The 20,141-nt window shown below is 37.4% G+C and overlaps 3 protein-coding genes across 4 annotated transcripts; all 3 read left to right on the top strand.

The window, feature by feature from the left end:
* The first annotated feature begins 5,076 nt into the window (after positions 1 to 5,076).
* Positions 5,077 to 7,804, top strand: LOC145906783 (uncharacterized). The gene is made up of 2 exons (XM_082994232.1): positions 5,077 to 5,185; positions 7,375 to 7,804. Exons 1-2 carry the CDS (start codon positions 5,158 to 5,160, stop codon positions 7,671 to 7,673), a joined length of 327 nt encoding a protein of 108 aa, XP_082850358.1. The 5' UTR covers positions 5,077 to 5,157; the 3' UTR covers positions 7,674 to 7,804.
* A 1,543-nt stretch (positions 7,805 to 9,347) lies between these two features.
* Positions 9,348 to 12,416, top strand: LOC145906547 (uncharacterized). Its single transcript, XM_082993978.1, has 7 exons — positions 9,348 to 9,523; positions 9,957 to 10,040; positions 10,312 to 10,366; positions 10,814 to 10,915; positions 11,202 to 11,335; positions 11,469 to 11,575; positions 11,983 to 12,416. The coding sequence occupies exons 1-7, from the start codon at positions 9,350 to 9,352 to the stop codon at positions 12,167 to 12,169; spliced, it is 843 nt and encodes a 280-aa protein (XP_082850104.1). The 5' UTR covers positions 9,348 to 9,349; the 3' UTR covers positions 12,170 to 12,416.
* Positions 12,417 to 13,814: 1,398 nt separating this feature from the next.
* LOC145906722 (copine-3-like) lies at positions 13,815 to 20,005 on the top strand. Of its 2 annotated transcripts, XM_082994174.1 has the most exons (14): positions 13,815 to 13,996; positions 14,197 to 14,376; positions 14,454 to 14,528; positions 14,713 to 14,787; positions 15,425 to 15,598; positions 15,830 to 15,925; positions 16,038 to 16,127; positions 16,238 to 16,297; positions 16,612 to 16,852; positions 17,017 to 17,150; positions 17,308 to 17,422; positions 17,718 to 17,839; positions 18,469 to 18,640; positions 19,008 to 19,147. In XM_082994174.1, exons 1-13 carry the CDS (start codon positions 13,847 to 13,849, stop codon positions 18,628 to 18,630), a joined length of 1,674 nt encoding a protein of 557 aa, XP_082850300.1. In that variant the 5' UTR covers positions 13,815 to 13,846; the 3' UTR covers positions 18,631 to 18,640; positions 19,008 to 19,147. The 2 variants fall into 2 exon arrangements, with proteins under 2 accessions (XP_082850300.1, XP_082850301.1); XM_082994175.1 differs by lacking the exon at positions 18,469 to 18,640 and having other exon boundaries at positions 19,008 to 20,005.
* The last annotated feature ends 136 nt before the right edge of the window (positions 20,006 to 20,141 follow it).

Raw genomic sequence — 20,141 nt, 5'->3', positions numbered from 1 at the left:
GATTGTTTTGCTTTTAAAGAACACGCGACGCTCTTTAATTAGATCTCTTCTCTGGACGAGATAGTTTGAGACATAATCCGATTGATATTTGTACACTGTAATCCAAAAAAAACATTGCAATGTCCCCCTACTTTAACAACTTTGCAAAACTTACATGGATTTTCTTCAATTGTCTTCAGTTCACTGCGTAACAGTGGCTGAAAATGATATTGGGTTTTAAATACACTAAATTTGTTGATTGTGATAAGCTGTTGCTGAAGATACTTACATATCTCGGAACACAGAAAGAAGTTAAATCCAAACCCATCATCCAGGGATGACGAAGTATTGTGCCAACATTAGGCCTTTGAAAGGATTTAATATTCAGTAATTGATTTACCAAATCCTTGCACTCTGTATACAGAAAATACAGAATATTGTTTAGAATGCAGAATATTGAGAATTAAAGACAATAACCAACCAAGAGAAACGCTTTGACGAAATGGAAGCTCTTTATTCTTTGAACTCTGATATTGGTCCAAAACCTCTTCCACAGTTTTCCCGGGAAACGGAAAATATCCATTAACCAGAACAAAAAGTAGAATTCCACTAAACGATAAGCTATAGTTAGTGGACTGAAAAAAGTTGATGATATGAGACGACTTACATTGACCAAAGATCTGCAAAGATAGCGTTGTATCCGCAAAATTTCATCAATACCTCCGGAGCCATGTATGGTGCTGTCCCACATTGGTTAGTAGGCCTATTTAGCATGGCCTGGAGCTTTTCTTGAATATTTTTGTTTGGATCCAACACTGGAATCTCAGTGGCATAGCCAAAGTCTCCCAATTTTACCTCTCCGTCCTCCGATACAAAAATGTTTTCCAGCTTCAAATCCCTTTGGATCGATTGTTATTTTGTATTAAAAAATGTTTGATTATTTATTTGCAAATTTAAATCCTACCGATGAGCGATGTTGTTTTCGTGCAACTTCTGCACTCCACATAACATTTTTTTAAAGTAATATTTGGCAGTTGTTTCTGACAAGTACGGCACAATTTTGTTCTTATGAGCAAAAGAATGCAAAACCTGCTTCAAATTGCCTTTTGCGGCATACTCCGTGACCAGATAAATCCGCTTGTCGGAGACGAAAACGTCCAGTAACATTATCTAAAAATATTTTATTAAAACACTACAGATTAATACTAACGATAAAAGATACGTACAATGTTAGGATGTCCAAATACTTTGTTCAAAATGCTGATTTCGTTGGGTACACACTCGGCCAACTTGCTGAGTCTTGAGGCACCAAGATCAGCATAAATAATCTTAATTGCAACCTAGCACAATATTTAAAACCATTAAAGAAAGTACGTTTAATATATTTTAAATTCCTATGTTATTAAGTTAATATATTACAACATATATTTGTTTAACCTTTAATTGCTTCCCAGTTTCACTGATAGCTCTCATTTTTTCCTTGTTGGCAATTGTATCTGCCATCACATTTGCCGAGAATACCCGGCCAACTGCCCCACCACCAAGAAACTTGCTCTCTGTCATGTCATAGCCCTTACTATGACACGCAGCTTTTTCCTTCTTCAACAATTGACTTTCGAAACGGTGATCCATTATTTTCTGTTCAACACAGATGAGATTTTGCAACAATTTGTAATGTACAACCGCACACTAGAATGCAAAACGAGGGTAATATATTTTCTCACACAGCAACCAACAACTTGGCTTCCCAAGATACGTTTATGACGTCATAATGCTATTGTTTGAATTTATTTTGAGTTTTTTGTAATGGTTGGGTATAATTTGATTGACTATGCTTTAAAAACTATTACATATTAAACATGGGTATGTATTTATGTAAAACTGGTTTAATAAAATTAAAACAACATGTTTATATCTTCCAGTTTTGGTTTAGAGCAATATAATCCCTGTTGTTTGATCATAGCAAAATGTATTGCCAAATCACACATGACAAGTTCTACGTTAACCATAGAATCTTTGTCACTATGGTTCCCAAAACGGGATTGCAAGAATTTATTGAAACATTTGTTGTAGTGTATATGCTAATGTTAGCAATACATATTATGCCACACACAGAATTTATGGAGGCAAACTACAGTTTTTACGCTACAGATTTAATAATCTTGGAGCTGTTTACATGAAGACCGTTTTGACCACACATTACAACAATTTCGCATTGTTTCTGTTTGCCTAGTGCTGACAAGTTATTTTTGATACCTAAATTTTGAACTGTTATTGCTGATGAAGCACTATCGAAAGGTTATACGCAAAAGATTATACCTTTATGTACATGTCATGTATCAACTGAATGTTTGATTCTTGAATGGTAATTTTTCAAAAACTTTCTAGTCTGTGGATGCCTTTAGTCACTACGTCGGAAACTTTAAACTCGTCTACAACAGCCAAACACCTTTTGAGACCTTCTAGCTCCTTGGCATGTGTTTAAAATGTGTTTATAAATTTGGTAATTATGTCTACAAAGTGCCGTTTTGTATAAATATTTTTTTTAAATCCTGTAAAAGTATCACAGAAAAATATTGCTGAAGTACAAATTTAAGATTATTAACAAGCTTGGAAGGCATTGCTATACTCCATATCCTCCGTACTCCACCCCAATTCATAATGTCCATTTCAAAATAAAACCTCTAACAAACATATAACACAACACAGAGTTTCTCAACATTAAGGTATTATCCTCATATTTTTTCTGGATACTTAATTTTTGTGAGCACACATTCACGTACACGAAAAACACCATTTATCATCTCCTTCAGTCAATTTCCAACAGCCTTTTTTGTAAATATTAACTTGCCATCTACGCAGGAAATATATTTTTGGCTAGTAAGGATGAACATGAGTGATCCTTCATTGATTTTTTGAAGTTCAAAAAAGAATTTCATCTGTTACTCGGTAAGACGTCCCACCCAGGAAATTTGCTAAATTGGGTAACATTCACTGTCAATGTCGGCCAGTTTCTCTGAACTCGTTTTGAGAAACAAGTTTTTTGCCTCTGAAAGCTTGACCGCGCTAAACATAAATTGTTTTGGGCCGAGAACGTTCCAGACTTTCCAACTTTCCGGCTTCTCTGTTGGACAAACAATGTCGTCGTTGTGTGCCAGGCTAATCCAGTGGTCTTGTTTGAAATAAGTTTCGCGACAACGTTCGGAAAATTGAAGATTTGGGTTCGATTTTACTTTCACCTTGTACATTACTAGCAGTCGGCTTACATTCATCCGAACGATCCAATTCCGAGAAAGCAAAGGCTTTTAGCTTTGTCTTCTGAGTTTTAGATTTTTCCTCTTGTTTGTTTGGTTTTTCATAGTTTGGTTTCCTATTCCTCGCCCAGTATCTTTTGTTGCAAAGATTTTTATTTTATCATTCCTGGCATCAGCAGTTTTCGTCCGCGGCCTCTACACCGGCTGCGCTGTAATTTCGTTCTCAAAATTATTTTAAAGGTTTTCTTCTGCTTTGTTTTCTTTGTTAATAATCTGTTCGTTAAAGATTTTTTCATTTTTCTTCTATTCTTCCGAGTCTGCATCATTTTATAGTGATAATGATTCCTCTGCAAAGGACACAAAGACGCCGAAAGACATCCTCGTGTAAATAACCTGCGAATGAATTTAGTCACCACAAAGTGGAAGTCTTTGTTTGACCGTATGGTCGACAAAGTCGTCAAGAAGAGTCACACCAAGCAAAAAAATCAACAGTGGCCATCTGTCTGCAGCTCACACAATTTTTTTGCTCGCTCTTAACTAGTCTGTAGCCTATTATTTGTGCCACCGGTAACGCTGAGCGTCAGCTTGGCAACAATCTTTTATAGTACATGCGATTCTTTTCTCCTGTTGTTGCGTGGTTATGCGTATTTTATGTCATGTTGTTGGATATTCTTTTCACATTTGTTGGTCTTGTATTGTTATTTGAGGATAATTCGGGCGTCAATATTCGTCCGTTTAAATACTTGGCTTTCTCGAAAAAAAATGTGCCGGCGCGACAACCTTTAGTAATTTAGATAACATGACATTGTCAGTGAAACCCAGCCACTTAAGACAAAAAAACGTTAATGCATGGGCCATCATTTGCTGTTCATGGGCCCCCTTAACGATCAGGGGGCCTGGTGCGCCGCACTGGCTGCACCCCCCTCCTCTTGTGGGGCCTATTTTACGCTTACAAGGAAATACCAAGAAAAGAAACGTCCCCGGAATATACGTATATTTATGCGAAGTCTACGCTATGCAGAGACCTTCCGTTCGTTTTCTTTCTAGACAATTTGTAAAAGGAGGTGCCAAGCTCATTAAAAAAAATAATATGCAGATAAAGGCCGAAAGCAAAGGCTACCAAAATACACGTTGTCAGCGTCTGGAAATATGACTCAATTACCAGAGGTTCGGAAACCTTTCCGCCCTTAGGCAATCCCATTGCGTCATACATCGGATTCCATTTTATGCGATTAAATATTTCAAGAATTTCTTTCCTGTGTCATTTGAAGTTCAGTAAAACGTCTATTGCATGTTTTTGCCCGAAGAATTAACAATCCTGCCATGCTTAATTTGTACAACTGTCCGCTACACGAGACACTGTAATTACGACCGTTCTGTTTTTCCCACCTCCAAACGCTGTTTGTACTTATTGTCACTGTTGTGTGTTTAACCAATCTCCGGGCTCTGTTTATAACATACCATGCCCGCTCTTAATTGCAAATCACACAAAGAATGACCACAGATGGAAAGCTAATCCAAACCACTGTTTTGGCATTTTAGCTTTTACCAGACTAAAACGTGTCTGTGTGGGCGTAGTATATACTATTATTATCATAACTATACAGACGTCTTTATAAACCTTTTGGATAAGCAACACCTTTGCTATTGACCGCAGCCCGATCAAGTTTACATTGTCAAGTACCTTATTTGCATACAATCGTCGAACCAGACACTTTGTAAATCGCTAGCGGCGAACTGCTGGATTTCTGACCGGCTTTTAATATACCCGCCGCCAGTTGTTAAACGATAGTTGGATTGCGTGACTGCTACCATGAACTTGCCAGGATGGGTAAATTTTCTGACAATTGTACTCGTGCTGTTCAACAACAGGTCGGTGTCTACGGAGACAACAAAACCAGCTGTAAAAGATGCGAAAACGTTCATGGAATGGAAAATGTTTGAATTGAAAGGTAATGGACAATGTATCTAGCATGGACATAGCCCATATATATTGACGTATTTAAGAACTATGTGAATCTGGTTTAAATTTATTTGCATGTGTGGGATACGTTGACAGTATATTGTTGAACGATAATGCTATGTTCACGTCACCTAACTCGCCCAATAACAGGCAAAAAATCTGGAAAATTTTACTTCTCGATACAGTGTCCTAGCAATTATCTCACCGAGCTTTACAACAGTAGCTATAGAAGCAGATATCATATCTTATCCTTCAGAATGACTGATTACTTGTAATTTCCAACTATCGGGCGTGTTCTTCCATGGAAAGTGTGATGTTTATCAACTGGAGCCAGTATTGCCCGGCTAGGTGACATTGTAGTTGTGGGCAAAAGGTCATTGAAAAACATCATTACCATGTAGCAAATTTAAAGATAGTAATCGTGCAGATAACGTTAATGCCATGAAAATGGTAACATGAAAGCAACGTTTTTTCTATCCATTTCAGTGATGGCAACAATGTCACAGGGATTAAAACACCTTTTTGCAAATTAGTTTCGGTTGAAAACCGTATGTTGTCAAATATATTTATAGGAACATTACGAATTATAATCAATTTGTTTAAACCGACATTATTCGGCAAAGTTATAGCTGTTCGGTTACCGCTATGACAGAACTGTACAAGTTGTGAAACTGTAAACTTTATAAATTCGAAGATACCTTGAGAGAAATATATAATAGAAACGCCCCTGAAAAACCTTGGTGTGTCAACCTAACATTTTGAAAGAGATAGACTAAGTGCTTCACTTGTTTGCGGAAGTTGGAAACCACTGCGCCAAACTGTCTTCTAATCAATTTCGCCCGCCATTTTGCAATGCATATTCACTGTCTTTGCTTTGCAGGAACGGTTTTCTTAAGCCAACGGTTTCTGTAATGGTCTGTGCTTGGTTGGTTTAGTTTATTCAGGGTCAAACGTTGGTATTAAGTGGACAGAGTATACGTTCCGTGGAATTTCTAACTGACAAAAGTGAACAAATAGGTTAAAAACGGGTGCGTGAAATACTATTGTTTGTTTATTTAATTGTGGCGTTCAAGGGTACATTACGTTCTAATAACGTACATTGAAGGCTGTGTATTTGTATAAGTTATTGGCTTCACATATTATTCAGTAGTTTATTTGTACTGTAATGTTGCATACAAACGCATGGCTGGCTGGATCGCCCCTCTGCGCAGGTACTTACTTGGCGATTACAGCTATCGTATCGAGATAATTAGGTTTACAGGCTTCGCAGCCCAGGCATTTCAACTTGGCTGCCATATAGTCAACATTTCAGAGTCTGTACCTAATTTGGTACCCACCGGTGTGTCGGCGATTGCGAAGTAGTCTTTGTCGAGTGGCTTGGCTGGCAAGACCGTCGTCAGTCAACGTAAGCTGCACTGATAAGACTTAATAGTCGTGCACTGTTGCGGAGCTTAAAATTGTCGGCTTTGTGGTTGTCATTTATCTCTGCTTGATGGTGTTGATAATCGGTTATTTGAGCTCAGGTTGCTTTGATCACGTGACTCATGCCGTTGTTGAGGTCTTTCGAGTTGGTGGGTTCTGTTGTAAAACAATTCCAGTATCCAAGTTGTGACGTAATTCAAGAGCAGACCCAATTTCATAGTATTGTCTGTTCAAGCTGGGGAAACAGCATGATAGTAAGTGTTTTGCGAGGTATAAATAGGGTGCCTTACACTGGGATCTTCGTTGATGCTGTTGGAAGGCTTCCTGTTTGGTAAAGGTTTTGTATTTCCAAAGTTAACGGGTTTCCTTTCAATCTAAATAATTGAATGCAGGCCTATCTAGCTCGTAGGGTAAGACACGTTAGCAGTTAAGTATCACTTCCCAGAAAAGTAAGGAAAATTTGCATACTACGCTTAGCGCACAGCTCCAGGGGATAACACATACCTGCTCCACCAAGGAATTTATCGTGCATTAGGAAACTTGCAAGATGCATAGTTTTAATTGAAAACAAACGTATTTGATAGCCGGCAGGAGGATACCTTGTTTCAGGGAGCATCTTAGACTCATGATAAAAGAGGTCAGACAGTCAACAACGCAGAACTCTACCATGCTGCAAAAATTATTAAACTGCCTGAATTTTCATATTGCGATGATGCACTATATTTTAATTCCTTCGTTAATCATATATTTGTTTAGATTACCGATCGGATTTGAAACAACATCAGCATCAAGTAAACTCTGCTACAGATTCACCAACATTAAACCATAAGGACGATGACGCGATTGGAAATGCTTGCCTTGCATTAATTGCTGTATCTTTTGTCGTAATTGCTCTCACAATTACATGTGCTGTGTTGTACGATCTTTGTGGCCATTGCGTACGTTGCTGTCGAGACGCAACGGAAATGCCGATGGGTTGGAAAAATTTCGCTTATAAAAAGGCTTTAAACTCAAACGAAAGTATCATAAAGACAAACCGATTTGACGTCGTGTAATGCCATCTAATGTTACTAAATAATTTCGTCACGGGCCGGTGCATAAAGTTGTATACTGTTACTCTTTACATAAGACGTGTCCCATTCGTTGTATTCGCGTGCCTGCGAGTGAAAATCAGTGTTATTATATGATCCCCATTGCTTTACTTGTTTATATGCAGTTAATTTAGATCGTATTTGCTTTTCAACATTAAGAATAAAACCGCACCCGGAAAGTCCAGTGCTCGGAAACAGTTCCGTAGTTCACCGGGCTGACTAAAAATATCCGGCCCTGCTCCCAATACAACATGTTTTTCATCTTGTAATAAACTTATTCTATCCAAAGTGTTTGTTTGCTATGTGCTAGTTGTAACCAACCACACTCAAGAGTTTCACCTGAAGAAAGAGACATGAAAAACATAGATTTAATAGTTAGAAAAAAAATGTTGCCAGAGCCTGAGATTCAACAAATGTTGACTAATAATACTTTTTCTTGCGTTTCTTTGAGTTTGTAAAATAACACGCCCAAATCTGCATACCAATGTAAAAGGTCGTTAGTGTACGTGTCTGTTTGTCAAACACACAAAAAGTGTTTGCCGTAAACAACAGATATCACTTCTCAAACGTTCAAATGACACAACACAATACGAAATTTGCTTTCAGAGTTTGCTGGAAATCAAAATTTAGGTCTTGCCCGAAACGGAAACAATCGCTTTCGCAAGCCCTGGGTTCTCATGTCTCGGTCCATTGAGTCCTGTACGGGGAGCAGTTGTTACTGCGGTTTGGCAAGGACCTGGTGAACTCACGTAAGCAGTGATCCGTAATATATGCAGTCAAAGACTATCGTGTTTCTCTGGTCAAAAATGTTAGTGTGGAATGTTAGGCTGGGGGATTTTATTCGAGTCAAAGTTTTAAAAAGTATGCAGGTCGTAGATCAGCTTGTTGTTGTTGTTCGAAGAAGTGCTTGGCGGAGAGGCAGTAAATTTGTTTTGTCAGACTATGGCGCTAGTATTCTTGTGAAATTAAAGCGGAAGGGCTAGAATTTGAATAGTGTACTATGTATAAGCTTGGTACTTTTTAGATGCCAAGACGCTAGAAAAGTCGAGTAATAAGATACTGATACGACATACTGTACAATATGTAGAAATATCTATGAAGTTCAGAAAATTTTTCATGTTGCAAAATGTAAACAATGACTCAATAATTCAAATCTTACATTTTGCAACATGAAAAATTTTGCCTGGCAGCATCAGCAACTTCTAAATAGTGACCATTGAGCCTACATGACGTTTATGCAACAGTTAGTGTGTCATGTGTATAAGCTGCAGACAGATGGCCACTGTTTCGACCTAAAAGTTCTCATCAGTGCAGCTGGTGTGACTATCAGACGACTTTGCTGACCAAACGGCCAAGCAAAGACTTCCACATTGTGGTGACTATACACCAGCTGCACTGATTAGACCTTTTAGGTCGAAACAGTGGCCATCTGTCTGCAGCTTATACACAATTCATATTATTGGCTCCACATTGCTTGTTAGTGTGTCAGTTTAGGCAAGAATTGTATGCCCTGCCCATGCAGTCAGCTTCATGGAAACAACACCTACAAAATATAGAAAACAAATTACAGAAAACAGGTTGAATGAAACGTAAATAAACCGTGGGAAGCAAAAGAATTTTTTTGACTTCTCCAGCAACAGATGATGTCACGCGTAGCAACAAAAGTTGATAAGCGCGGTTACGCGAGTATCGCTGAACAATCAGATGTTGAAAAACGAGCTTTCCGCAAAACTGGAGGGATACTTGTTATTGCTGCTGTATTTATTCTTATCGGATTGTTGTACGGTTGGCAGCTCCATAACCAATCCATGGAGGTGGTGTAGTATTTCACATTCTTAAATTAACCGTATTCTTATACCAGATATTAGCCTTACCTGGGTTTAACGTACCCATCCATTTTATGTAGTTTTTTTTTCGATTAAGGCTCTGTTTTAGCCCAAAAATCAGATATTAAAAGTTGCCCAAAATACCCATATATTGCGCTCACCAAAATATAACGGTAAAACGCAAGAACGTAGCAACAAATTCTTTTTTCTGAAGTCGAACTTATCAAGAAATTAACTTTTTATGCGCTGACCGTTAACGTCTTTAATCCTGAGTGTCAAGTTATTTCGGCTGCCTGGATTTTTGAGTGGATCTAATTAAGACATGAGTCTTGTTTGCCTAATAGTTTATCCGGCACTAATCTTATGTTTATTTTAAATCAAAACACGACGTTACTATAACAACCGCTTTGTTAACCTTTAGCTCGCAGAGTTAAGGAACCAATTAACAAAGAATGAAGAAAGGATAGAAGAATTGACACAAATTGTTGAAGATCATCACGATGAGGTATTATACTACAGGAATACTGACTGCTGCTGTAATTGTAATTTTCGCTGAATTCGTTGCTAACAAATCCACGTGGATGTAGTAAAAGTATGTTCAGTGCATTGAAATTTATGCCAGGCAAAATATTTCGTACAATAGAAATCCGCAATTCACGCGATTTCGGAAAAAAAATTGATTGCTTGCCAAATTGAGAAATTTGACCGAAGTTTAATAAATAACCACAGGATTAACTGAGTATACCTATAGTGGAATTGAATTTTTTTGTTTTAAGGTGGTTGGTCACAATGAAACACAACCACTTCGGCGCACAGAACGTTCGTTACAAGGTATGTTCACACTTAATAGTTGCCCCCGAATACTGTGCATGCTTTAAGTTCACGTATTCTGCCGAAATGAAAAATCCTACATTGTTGCTGCGTGTACGACTTTTCTCGCAAGTAAATTTGAACACATTAATGATAGATGTGACCTATTTGTAAATAGGTGTGTCTTTACGCCTAGTTGATGAAAAAAAGTATATCAGAATTACTGTACAAGTCTCAAAATTTCGCCAATTGTTTTTTATTACTTTGATTCTGAAATACGATTGTGTTCTACAAAAAGAGGCAAATAATCACAGGCTACAATTTTTTTCCGATTGCACTGTCTGTTTTTTTAAAATACTAGCATTTGTACACGTTGTTGCAACGCGAACGGGGCAGTAGCTTTATGTATATGTTCCTATAACACGTCTCGCAAACATTGCATCCCTATATGCCTATACGTTTTTGCAGAAGCCTTTATCGGGGCTCATCTGGTCGGGATCAGAGGCCGAAACTCAAGGCTGTGCTCAATCGACAGAACCATATGTGATAACATGCAGATGCCAGAAACAGGTAATAAGTTTTTTTTACACTTGTGTCTTTTATGAGCATGGCTGCACACACTAAAAAATACATTTTTCGTCGCGTCATGCTATTCAGCGTCGTTTTGATGTGCCCTTATGGTAAGCAACACAATATTTTTTTATATTTAACTGCCCTCCTGGCACAGAAACTAACGTTGTATTCAACCAACGAGTTAACCTTTCAAAGTTTTCCCGCAGAAGAAGCTTCCGTTGAATACAATCTACGTTATTTTTTATATCAAAAAGGTTAGGCTAACAACATTGAATTTTTGCAGGCGATTTTTTTGTGTGGAGCTCTGATTCGTCGAGCACTTTTCCACCAATCCGAATAGATGTTATCGACTTGGAGTCCCCCATTGGGACGTTCATTAAAATCCGTGCTAAAGGCTACTACTACGTATACTCTCAGGTACAAATAACACGCCTGTAAACACATAATGTCCATACTCCATACTCAAACATGCACTAAATTGTTTCTAAAAAAGTATATTTATGTGTTGAAAATTACTGATTTCAATTGTAAGCATGGTAAACATTTGCAGGTGACATACTGGAGTGCAGGATTGCGTTCAACCGGACACGAAACCGTAAAGTTTCGGGACTTCACTGAATACAATGTACTGATGACTTCTATCGCAACACAGAAGTTGTAAGTCCTGTTTTCCACGCCCCGTATAAGATATGACTGTCACGTATTTTAGCCTAGTGCTGTAATATTTGTAATTGTCGAGGGTATTGTTAAGTAAAACTTTAATGTCAAGTAAAACACGTCCACACAGCAGCTATTCACAAATAGAATGAATTGTGGACAACATAGCGGCCGAATGCTGTTGCATGTGATTCTATTACGTCACAAGCTCAATTACTGTTTATGCGTCAACGAAACATGCAAGTATCTACGAGATGTAATGCGACAATGTACATCCAGACTACTGGATTTAACTAATCAAACACTTTAACCTACACATGGGCAAAAAAGTAAACTGTGTGTTCGGAAAAATTAAATACAGACGGAAAAAGTAATTATTTCGTAATGTTTCATTTTGATTATTTCAGAGGTACAGCGCATCAAAACAGTCAGCATCGTCGCCGTTCGTTGGATAGCGGGTACCATGGAGGTGTGTTTTATCTTTACGAAAACGACAAAATCGGTGTCAGGCCTGTCAACAGCAATGTCAGAACCGAAAGATTCTTCACAGAAAAGTCGAAAGCCTATTTTGGTGCCTACTTTCTTCACATGTAATTTTCGAGTCAGTTTAATTGGAATTAGTGGCATAAATTCACAGGCTGCATTTCCTTGAACATATATTGTGCATACGAGACTTCTTTTTGAACACATTGCTTCTTCTTCCTTTCGTTTTTGGTTCGAATAATTAGTCTGCTGTATGTCTCCGCTCTCAAGTCTGTGCCTAACTGAACAATCTACTTGTGAAATAACAAAGCTATGTTATGTTTTTGTATCATATTGTTACTGTCACGTATACATTGGTGTGCCTATATTTCTTATATTGGTGCCATGTGTCTCAAAATTAACCTTGGTGTATATTAACCAAACCTCTTGTTTCATTTCTTCAATTCGAGGTTCAGTGCAAAATTCCCTGCGAGCGAGGGTGCAGCTTTCCAGAATGCTGTAGTAAAAACTCGGGTCCATTGTGTGTGGATGTTGACGTAGGAAATACTTTTTTTATTGGACAAGTTCCCCGAAATGACCACTAGTTTCGTTTCTGGACGAACAGAAAAGCAAACACTGCAGACCTAAAAAAACATCATCACAATCCCTCGACATAGTTGCTATTGCATGTTTTGAGGTTAGCTGTCGAAAATCTCTCACATTCTAAAAGTTATGGTACGTGACATTGGTGGCGTAGCCAATTAAAAGTTGTTGATTTCAAACATCGTCAACAAAACAGTAATCAAGTAGGAGAGTTTTACTCCCTGTCTGCGCCAATTCATGGCTTCGTCTTCGCGTCAACAATGGGTCTGGCGTCACAATGCTACAGGTAATTACAGGCAATGGTTTAGATTCTGCAATAAAACGAGCGTAGCGCTGCCGTAAATCATTTTGTGGGAAGGTTTTTTTGTTTTAAGGAGAGCCAAAATTATCGAGGAATGTATAAGTACGAAGCACCAAACAATAAAATTTGCGTGAAGGAGAAGAAAATCGTAAATAACGCGTCAGGCAGCTACATTGCATTGATGTGCGCGTTTGTTGTAGTGCGGACATGCAAAATGCACACAACAGCCAAGTTGCTGCCAGGCGCGCTAAGTGCCATTCATTCCAAACGTTTTCTTTTCGCCTGTGCGTAAATTTTCGTTTTTGGAACTTTTTCATATTCTTCGACAGTTTCTGATTTGTCTGAACGTAAAACTTTTCCAACAAAAGGATTTAGGGCTGCGCGACACGCGTTTTAGTGAATAACTCCTACCCATACCAATGCATTTTCATCCAATCTTTAACTGCGCCATTGTGACATCAGGCCCATTGATGACGCGAAGTCGGAACCGTGAATACGTGACATAGGACTTGTAATATTCCGCATTTCATAAAATAACCTATCTCGTGATTTGTCGTCAACAGTCAGCTAAATCACGTGAGGCGTGACGTAAACGCGTGAGTAGTTTCGTCCGACGTCACACTGGGTGTTTGGTTTGGTTTATTGTTTACCCACTGCAAAAATGTTCGAGTTGTTTGGATTTACAACTTGACTTTAAGGAGACACCAGCTAGGCAGAATAGGCAGTAGTTAAAGTTCGTCAGTTTCAACCCATAGTAGCTTGCAAGATAATTACTAGTATTTGCAGGCTTGTTATTATTCAAATATTTGAATTTTGAGGATATATTTTACATTGCTATTCATGCCAATTGCTTTATTTCCAATGTTTAGAGTGTTATTTTTTTGTGCCTTAACTGAAAGTTAAAAATGCAGCAAGGGGTTGCACCCCCACCGGCATCTTGTCATTCCAAAGTAGAATTAAGAGTATCTTGCACTAATCTTTTGGATAAAGATTTATTGTCAAAGTCTGACCCTCTTTGTGCGTTGTTTGTGCTTCAAGATGGAAGGTGGTACGAGGTAATCACAAACTCGGTTCACTTGATTTTCGACTGTTACTTTGAAAGTAGCTAAATTTGGTAAACATAAACCTATTTGAAAATCACAAAATTAAATGAATCAAATTTCCAAATGTTTCTTTGGTATTAGCGAAATTAGGCAAACCTTAACTATCCCTTTAATTAGTTTAATTACCCTATGACATATATACATTTTTTTAGCATGGAAGGACAGAGATGGTCCTGAATAATTTAAATCCAAACTTTGCGAAAACCTTTACACTGGATTATTACTTTGAAGAAGTGCAGAAAGTAAAATTTGGCATTTATGACATTGACAATGCCAACCAACGACTTTCTGAACATGATTTTTTGGGAGAACTGGAAGCAACACTTGGACATGTAAATGGCTTTTGTAAAATTTATATCTAAATTTTCCTATTTTTATTTTTTTTTATTTTCAATTTTTGATGTTGTAGATTGTGTCTCATGGAGTACTGGATGAGCCGTTGGTTTTAAAAGACAAAAGGCATGCCGGAAAAAGCAGGATTAAGGTAGCCTATATCTATAACTTGTTAACCCTTTCACAAGAATAGTAGTGTTCAATGTCTGTGGATGTTATATTAGTTTTTAAAATCAAGACTTAATTGCGATGCCTATATTTTGTCAATAGTTCTATGCCAATCAAAACAATGCCAGGATGTGTATGTTATTACAGTTATTATTACATGTGGGCAGATTGCAGCTGAGGAACTGGGTGGGAGCAACGAAGTAGCCTTTTGTTCGTTTCGTGGAACTGGCCTGGACAAAAAGGTTTGGACAAATATCGGCTTTTAGGAATAGTTGATAAGTTACTCATTCCTTGTTTTTGATCTTACTCATCAATCATTCACCAAAACCGAATTAGCATCTGTTATTGATTTAACTTGACTTGAGTCACAGTGTTGAAGATGCCCGATGGTTGGCCTGCCAAATAGTAATACAAATAATACAAACCTTGGTTCACATCTTTATGAACCCCAGTAATGTAATATATATCTCAGTTGTACTAAGGAACAAGAAGTAGTATACTATTTTCAAAACACTAAAATTAAACTTTTCAGTGTGTGTCTTGTAATGTATAATACAAGTGCCCCAAAATTTTAAAGCTATGATTCACATTCTTATCAGACTTATAAATTATTCATTGTGTCAAATTTTTCTGTTCAAAAACAGCTGGCATTGATTTATTTAGACTTGAATACCAAGACTCTAATTTGGCAGTTTTTCAGTTTTAAAACAACTGTTTGGTTGAAACTTGGAAAGGATTGTTCTTATGCAAGAACTTAGCATTACCGTGCATAAAAAAATACTTTTGATACAAAATAATCACAGTTTTGAAGGTAAATAAGTTTCTGGTTAAGGAATTGGACTATGTCTACATTTTTGGTAAATTTATTATTTTTTCAAGGACTTCTTCGGCAAATCAGATCCATATCTTGAAATACATAGAGAGGGAGTAGATGGGAAGTGGATGATGGTTCACCGGACAGAAGTCATTAAAAACACTTTGAACCCAACATGGAAGCCATTTAAAATTTCAACACAAAGTTTGTGTGGAGGAAATCATGATGCACAACTGCTGGTATGTTGCTCACTTTGAAATTGACAGGTTGGCATTTAAACATACATTTATTGATGTCTATGCAATTGCCCCCGTCTAGTTAAGGTTAATAGCTCTGTAAATGTCAATTTGCATGGTTATTTACTATTCGCGTCCAAACTTTTTATTTCCGCAAATGAACTTTTGTTTAGGAAAACCAAAATTTAAGTTGCGATGTCTCGTTTCCTTTACAATTTCTTTGAACTTTACCAGATAAAATGTTTTGATTGGGACAACGACGGTTCTTCTGATTTCATCGGCGAACATAAAACAACTTTCCGGTCATTCTTGGAGGCAGAATCATCGCAGGTAAATATTTATCTGTGTCATGTAAGGAAGAAAGTTGACAAAAAATAAGTTCTTAAAGAAACTCGTGCATAAAAACTTTCTGTGCAATTTATAATATCACATTTGTTGTTAGGTTCAGTGGGATTGCATCAACCCCGATAAGAAGCGCAAAAAGGGAAAAAAGTACAAAAACTCTGGTGTTATTCATCTGTCCTCGTGCAAGGTAAATAGCAACCCAAATATGTGTTAGCAGTTTGCATTGAATTATTGTGTGCCTGTATTCCGGTGCTGTTTATATCATTTTAATTTCTCTAAACAGTTATTGTGCTGTAGATTGAAGTGGAATACACATTCCTTGACTTCATACTTGGAGGATGCCAGATAAACTTCACTGTAAGTAAATAGTTTACTTTTGATATAAACAAGTATCAAATGGTTCGTGCAAAGCCGAACCTAATTTATTGGATTCATGCTGTCATAATAGAAAGTAGTTGCATAAATGCAGTCTAGGTTCACAGTTTAAATTATCCTTGATGAATTGTCCACCTATGGTAAAGTAAAAATTGACAAAAAATTTGTTTTACTAAAATTATAAAAAACTTGGGTTTTATACAGCCAACAGTACTGGCATGGCTTTACTGGATTAGTTATATCATTGTCTTCTCCCGCTTGTTGCATAGTTTCATCAATCTTACTGTTTTACGCAGGTGGCAGTTGACTTTACTGGCTCCAATGGCGATCCCAGAAGTCCCCAGTCTCTGCACTTCATGGACCCACGAAACCCAAACGAATACTTGCGAGCTTTGAGATCTGTCGGGGAAGTGTGCCAAGATTATGATACAGACAAATTATTTCCAGGACTCGGATTTGGGGCAAAGGTTCCACCCACTTATCAAGTGTCCTTCGAATTTCCTCTCAATTTTAACTTCCAAAACCCTTTTTGTGCCGGTTCGTTACCCTTTGCCACATACTTTTCAAGTAGATTTTTCACAAAAATATATCATATTTTTCATTTATTAACTACAAATTGCATAAACACAAAATATTTCAAAAATTATACTGAACTAACTGATACCAATAAATCAGCCATGTTTATTTTATTTTTTTTTTAGGCATAGCTGGCTTGGAAGCTGCTTATCAAACCTGTCTACCTCAAATCCAGCTTTATGGCCCAACAAACTTTGCTCCTGTTATAAACCATGTCATGAGGTTCGCCCAAGAAGAATCACAAAAAGGAGTTGCTTCAGTAAGATTGCTAATGAAAGTTTTATTTAAAAATTAGTCTTAAAAAAAATTTGGGTATGCAGCATTTGGACTAAGTCCGGCCCAGTCCTTTTTGCTACAAATTGCAGCCTGTTGACCTTTAAACAACATTTTTAATTATGTATTGTGTTGTGTTTTAGAACTACTACATACTTCTTATCCTCACTGATGGAGTAATATCAGATTTCCATCAAACAAGAGACGCAATTGTTGCCGCTTCAAATCTTCCAATGTCTATCATTATTGTGGGCGTCGGTCAGTATCTTTTTTCCTTGCTTAATTAATTAATTAATTTTTTTGATAGCAATAAATGTGGCAAAAAATGTTTTGTAAACCTTACTTTAAACTAAAGGGTGACATCAACATGCGAAATCATCTTTAATACATGTGAAGCTGTGATGCTTGAACAAAAACATACTGTCTAGCATTTATGTCAATCTATCAAACACACAAATATTTTGTATATTGTGGTTGTCATCTATTTTAAGATGGTAGAGTAGTATTGTTTGCAAATTTGCCAAGTAACCACACATTGTTAACTTCCATACAGGTGGTGCGGATTTCACGGAGATGAATGTACTTGATGGGGATGATGTTCGCCTCACAGACCGCAGTGGTCGCCCTGCTATGCGAGACATCGTGCAATTTGTTCCATTTCGGGACTTTAAAAATGTAAGTGTACTTAAAATTTATGCACAAATTTCTTCATAGAAAGTAGTGGCTAACCTATGGTGCACACACTAACACTGATGCACTGCATTAATACAAGTAGCATAATAAACCCTAAAAACGATCAAAGAAAAAAGCATGTCTGCATATTGTTATGTGACATTCTTAGTTAAATGCTTGTGCATGAACACCACACCCATTGTCGTACTTATTTGAATTAATTCCATCACTTTGCATCCGATGTATTGTTTTTCTGCATGTTAGAGTCCCATTAATACCATGTCATCGTAGAGCTTAGCTTGGTTGTTAAACTAAACCACAACATTTTCCATCATTACCTAATGATTATTTGCCTCCTGCATATTCTTGCTTTGTACATCTATTAAGCATGCACAGTTTTGCCAAAGTCTTGTCAGATATTTTCCAAAGGACAGTTGCTAGCATAACCATCTCTTATTCCATACAAATTTATCAAAATAGACAATGCACTGTTCCGTTCAGTCCCACAGGATTTTGTAGCAATTTTTCACTGGTACCTTGCAATAGGAATACATCGTTAAGCATTCCAGAGTGCAGAAAATGCATCTGTAATAGTGATAGCAAAATTAAACCAATTTTTTGTCCCACACTAGGCCCCTCGCCACATTCTCGCAAAAAACGTTCTCGCTGAACTCCCCGACCAAGTTATTTCATATTATCGCTCTCGTAAGTTGAAACCCATGAAAGACCCTAAATTGGCTCAACAAAGCATGTTTGGCGCATCGAACGCACCCCCATCATATGCTAACCCATGAACACAATTAGGTAGGTATTACGGAGTGTGTGTTACTAAATTGCTGGAACACTGCCCAAAGATGTGTTTTTATAATTGCAAGCTCTGAGTTCCATTTTGTTTTATTAATTTCGTTGGTGACAATTGATAATTGTGTTCTTAAAAGTGCTACTTTAAAGAATTACATGATTTGCTGTCCTTAAAAACAAACACTTACTGGTAAAGTTGTTGATCAGTGTATGGGACTTGTGTAGTGTTGTAGTGGTGTGGTTGTACCAATATACCTTGCAAAGATTGCAGTATACTTTTTGATCCAACCTGTGACTGTATGTGTGTTTTGAGTTCAAAATTGGACCAAATCTATTTTTTATCCATCAAAATCGGATTATTTTTTCTCAGGGACCACCTGGGTTGCTTGCGAAGAACGTCCTGGCCGAAGTCCCATCGCAAGTCACGTCCTACTTTAAAGCACGCAATATTAGACCTGCTCCCAGGCCAGCTGCACAGCAGTTTGGCGCGCCAATGCAAAGTGCTCCCTTACCACTAACCTAACACGGCTGTTGTAATAACGTCGAAAATGACAAAATGGTGGATCTGCGTCTCTGCTTCCGAATGCATGAAAAATATGACTAACGTGTGGCATTTTGTTGGCTGTTTTTATTCAGGTAAATCATTTTTCAGGAATGCTTCAAATCCCTATTTTTAATGACGGCCGAAATATTGTGTTGTGTTTTTGCGTGTGTTTAGCGACCTATTGTGAATTGTATCTTAAATTGTAGTACACGTTTTTATGTTTCGATGGTGGGTTTCGGCGTCAAAAAAGGGTGAAAAAGTTTACCAAAGAGATTTATAACTAAACGTAATAGTACATGTAAAATAATCGAGTTTCAATCGTGTATCGTATCGTCCTTTTAACATCTTGCATACTATATTCCATGTGTTATCCAAAAAACGTGTTATTGCACTAACAAGTCATGTTCCTTTTTACAACCGTGTTTTACATAGTCATGTAAATTGTAATGAACGTTGTTTCAGAGCAAGACGTGTTCATTTCCCTGTATTGCCTTATATTGCGTGGTGAATATCGAAGCTATTTTGCCTGGTTAGCAAGATATGTTTGTTTGTAAATTTGATTTCATGAAAATTGTTTTTTAGAGTCACGTTTTTGTTACATTCCTCGGGTATGATACGTACTTGTATTGTCGCCTTTGATAGTTTTCTCAAAAGAAACTGCTCAATTGGGATTATTGTTTGTTTTTCTATTTTGCTGCAGATGTGTGTTTGAATATCGTGTCATTGAATTTCGTTTCACTAATTTCCCCATTGCGAATTACAGTAAATCACATTTTTGTCGTGTTTTTCCGTCATAAAATTTCCGAACTTACTCAAAACAGTGTCGGGCGCCAATCTCACGTGTATTTAGACGGCCTTATCAGAAGGATCCGATTTTCGTTGGATTTTTGAAGTGGATTTTCGACTGAAATATGCGTTGCCGAGCAAAGTCCATTTCACTAATCTCTCACCAAGGCAATC

The sequence above is a fragment of the Ascidia mentula genome, chromosome 6, assembly GCF_947561715.1.
Source record: "Ascidia mentula chromosome 6, kaAscMent1.1, whole genome shotgun sequence".
In the NCBI taxonomy this organism is placed as follows: domain Eukaryota; kingdom Metazoa; phylum Chordata; class Ascidiacea; order Phlebobranchia; family Ascidiidae; genus Ascidia; species Ascidia mentula.
This window is presented reverse-complemented; position numbering and strand designations above follow the sequence as displayed.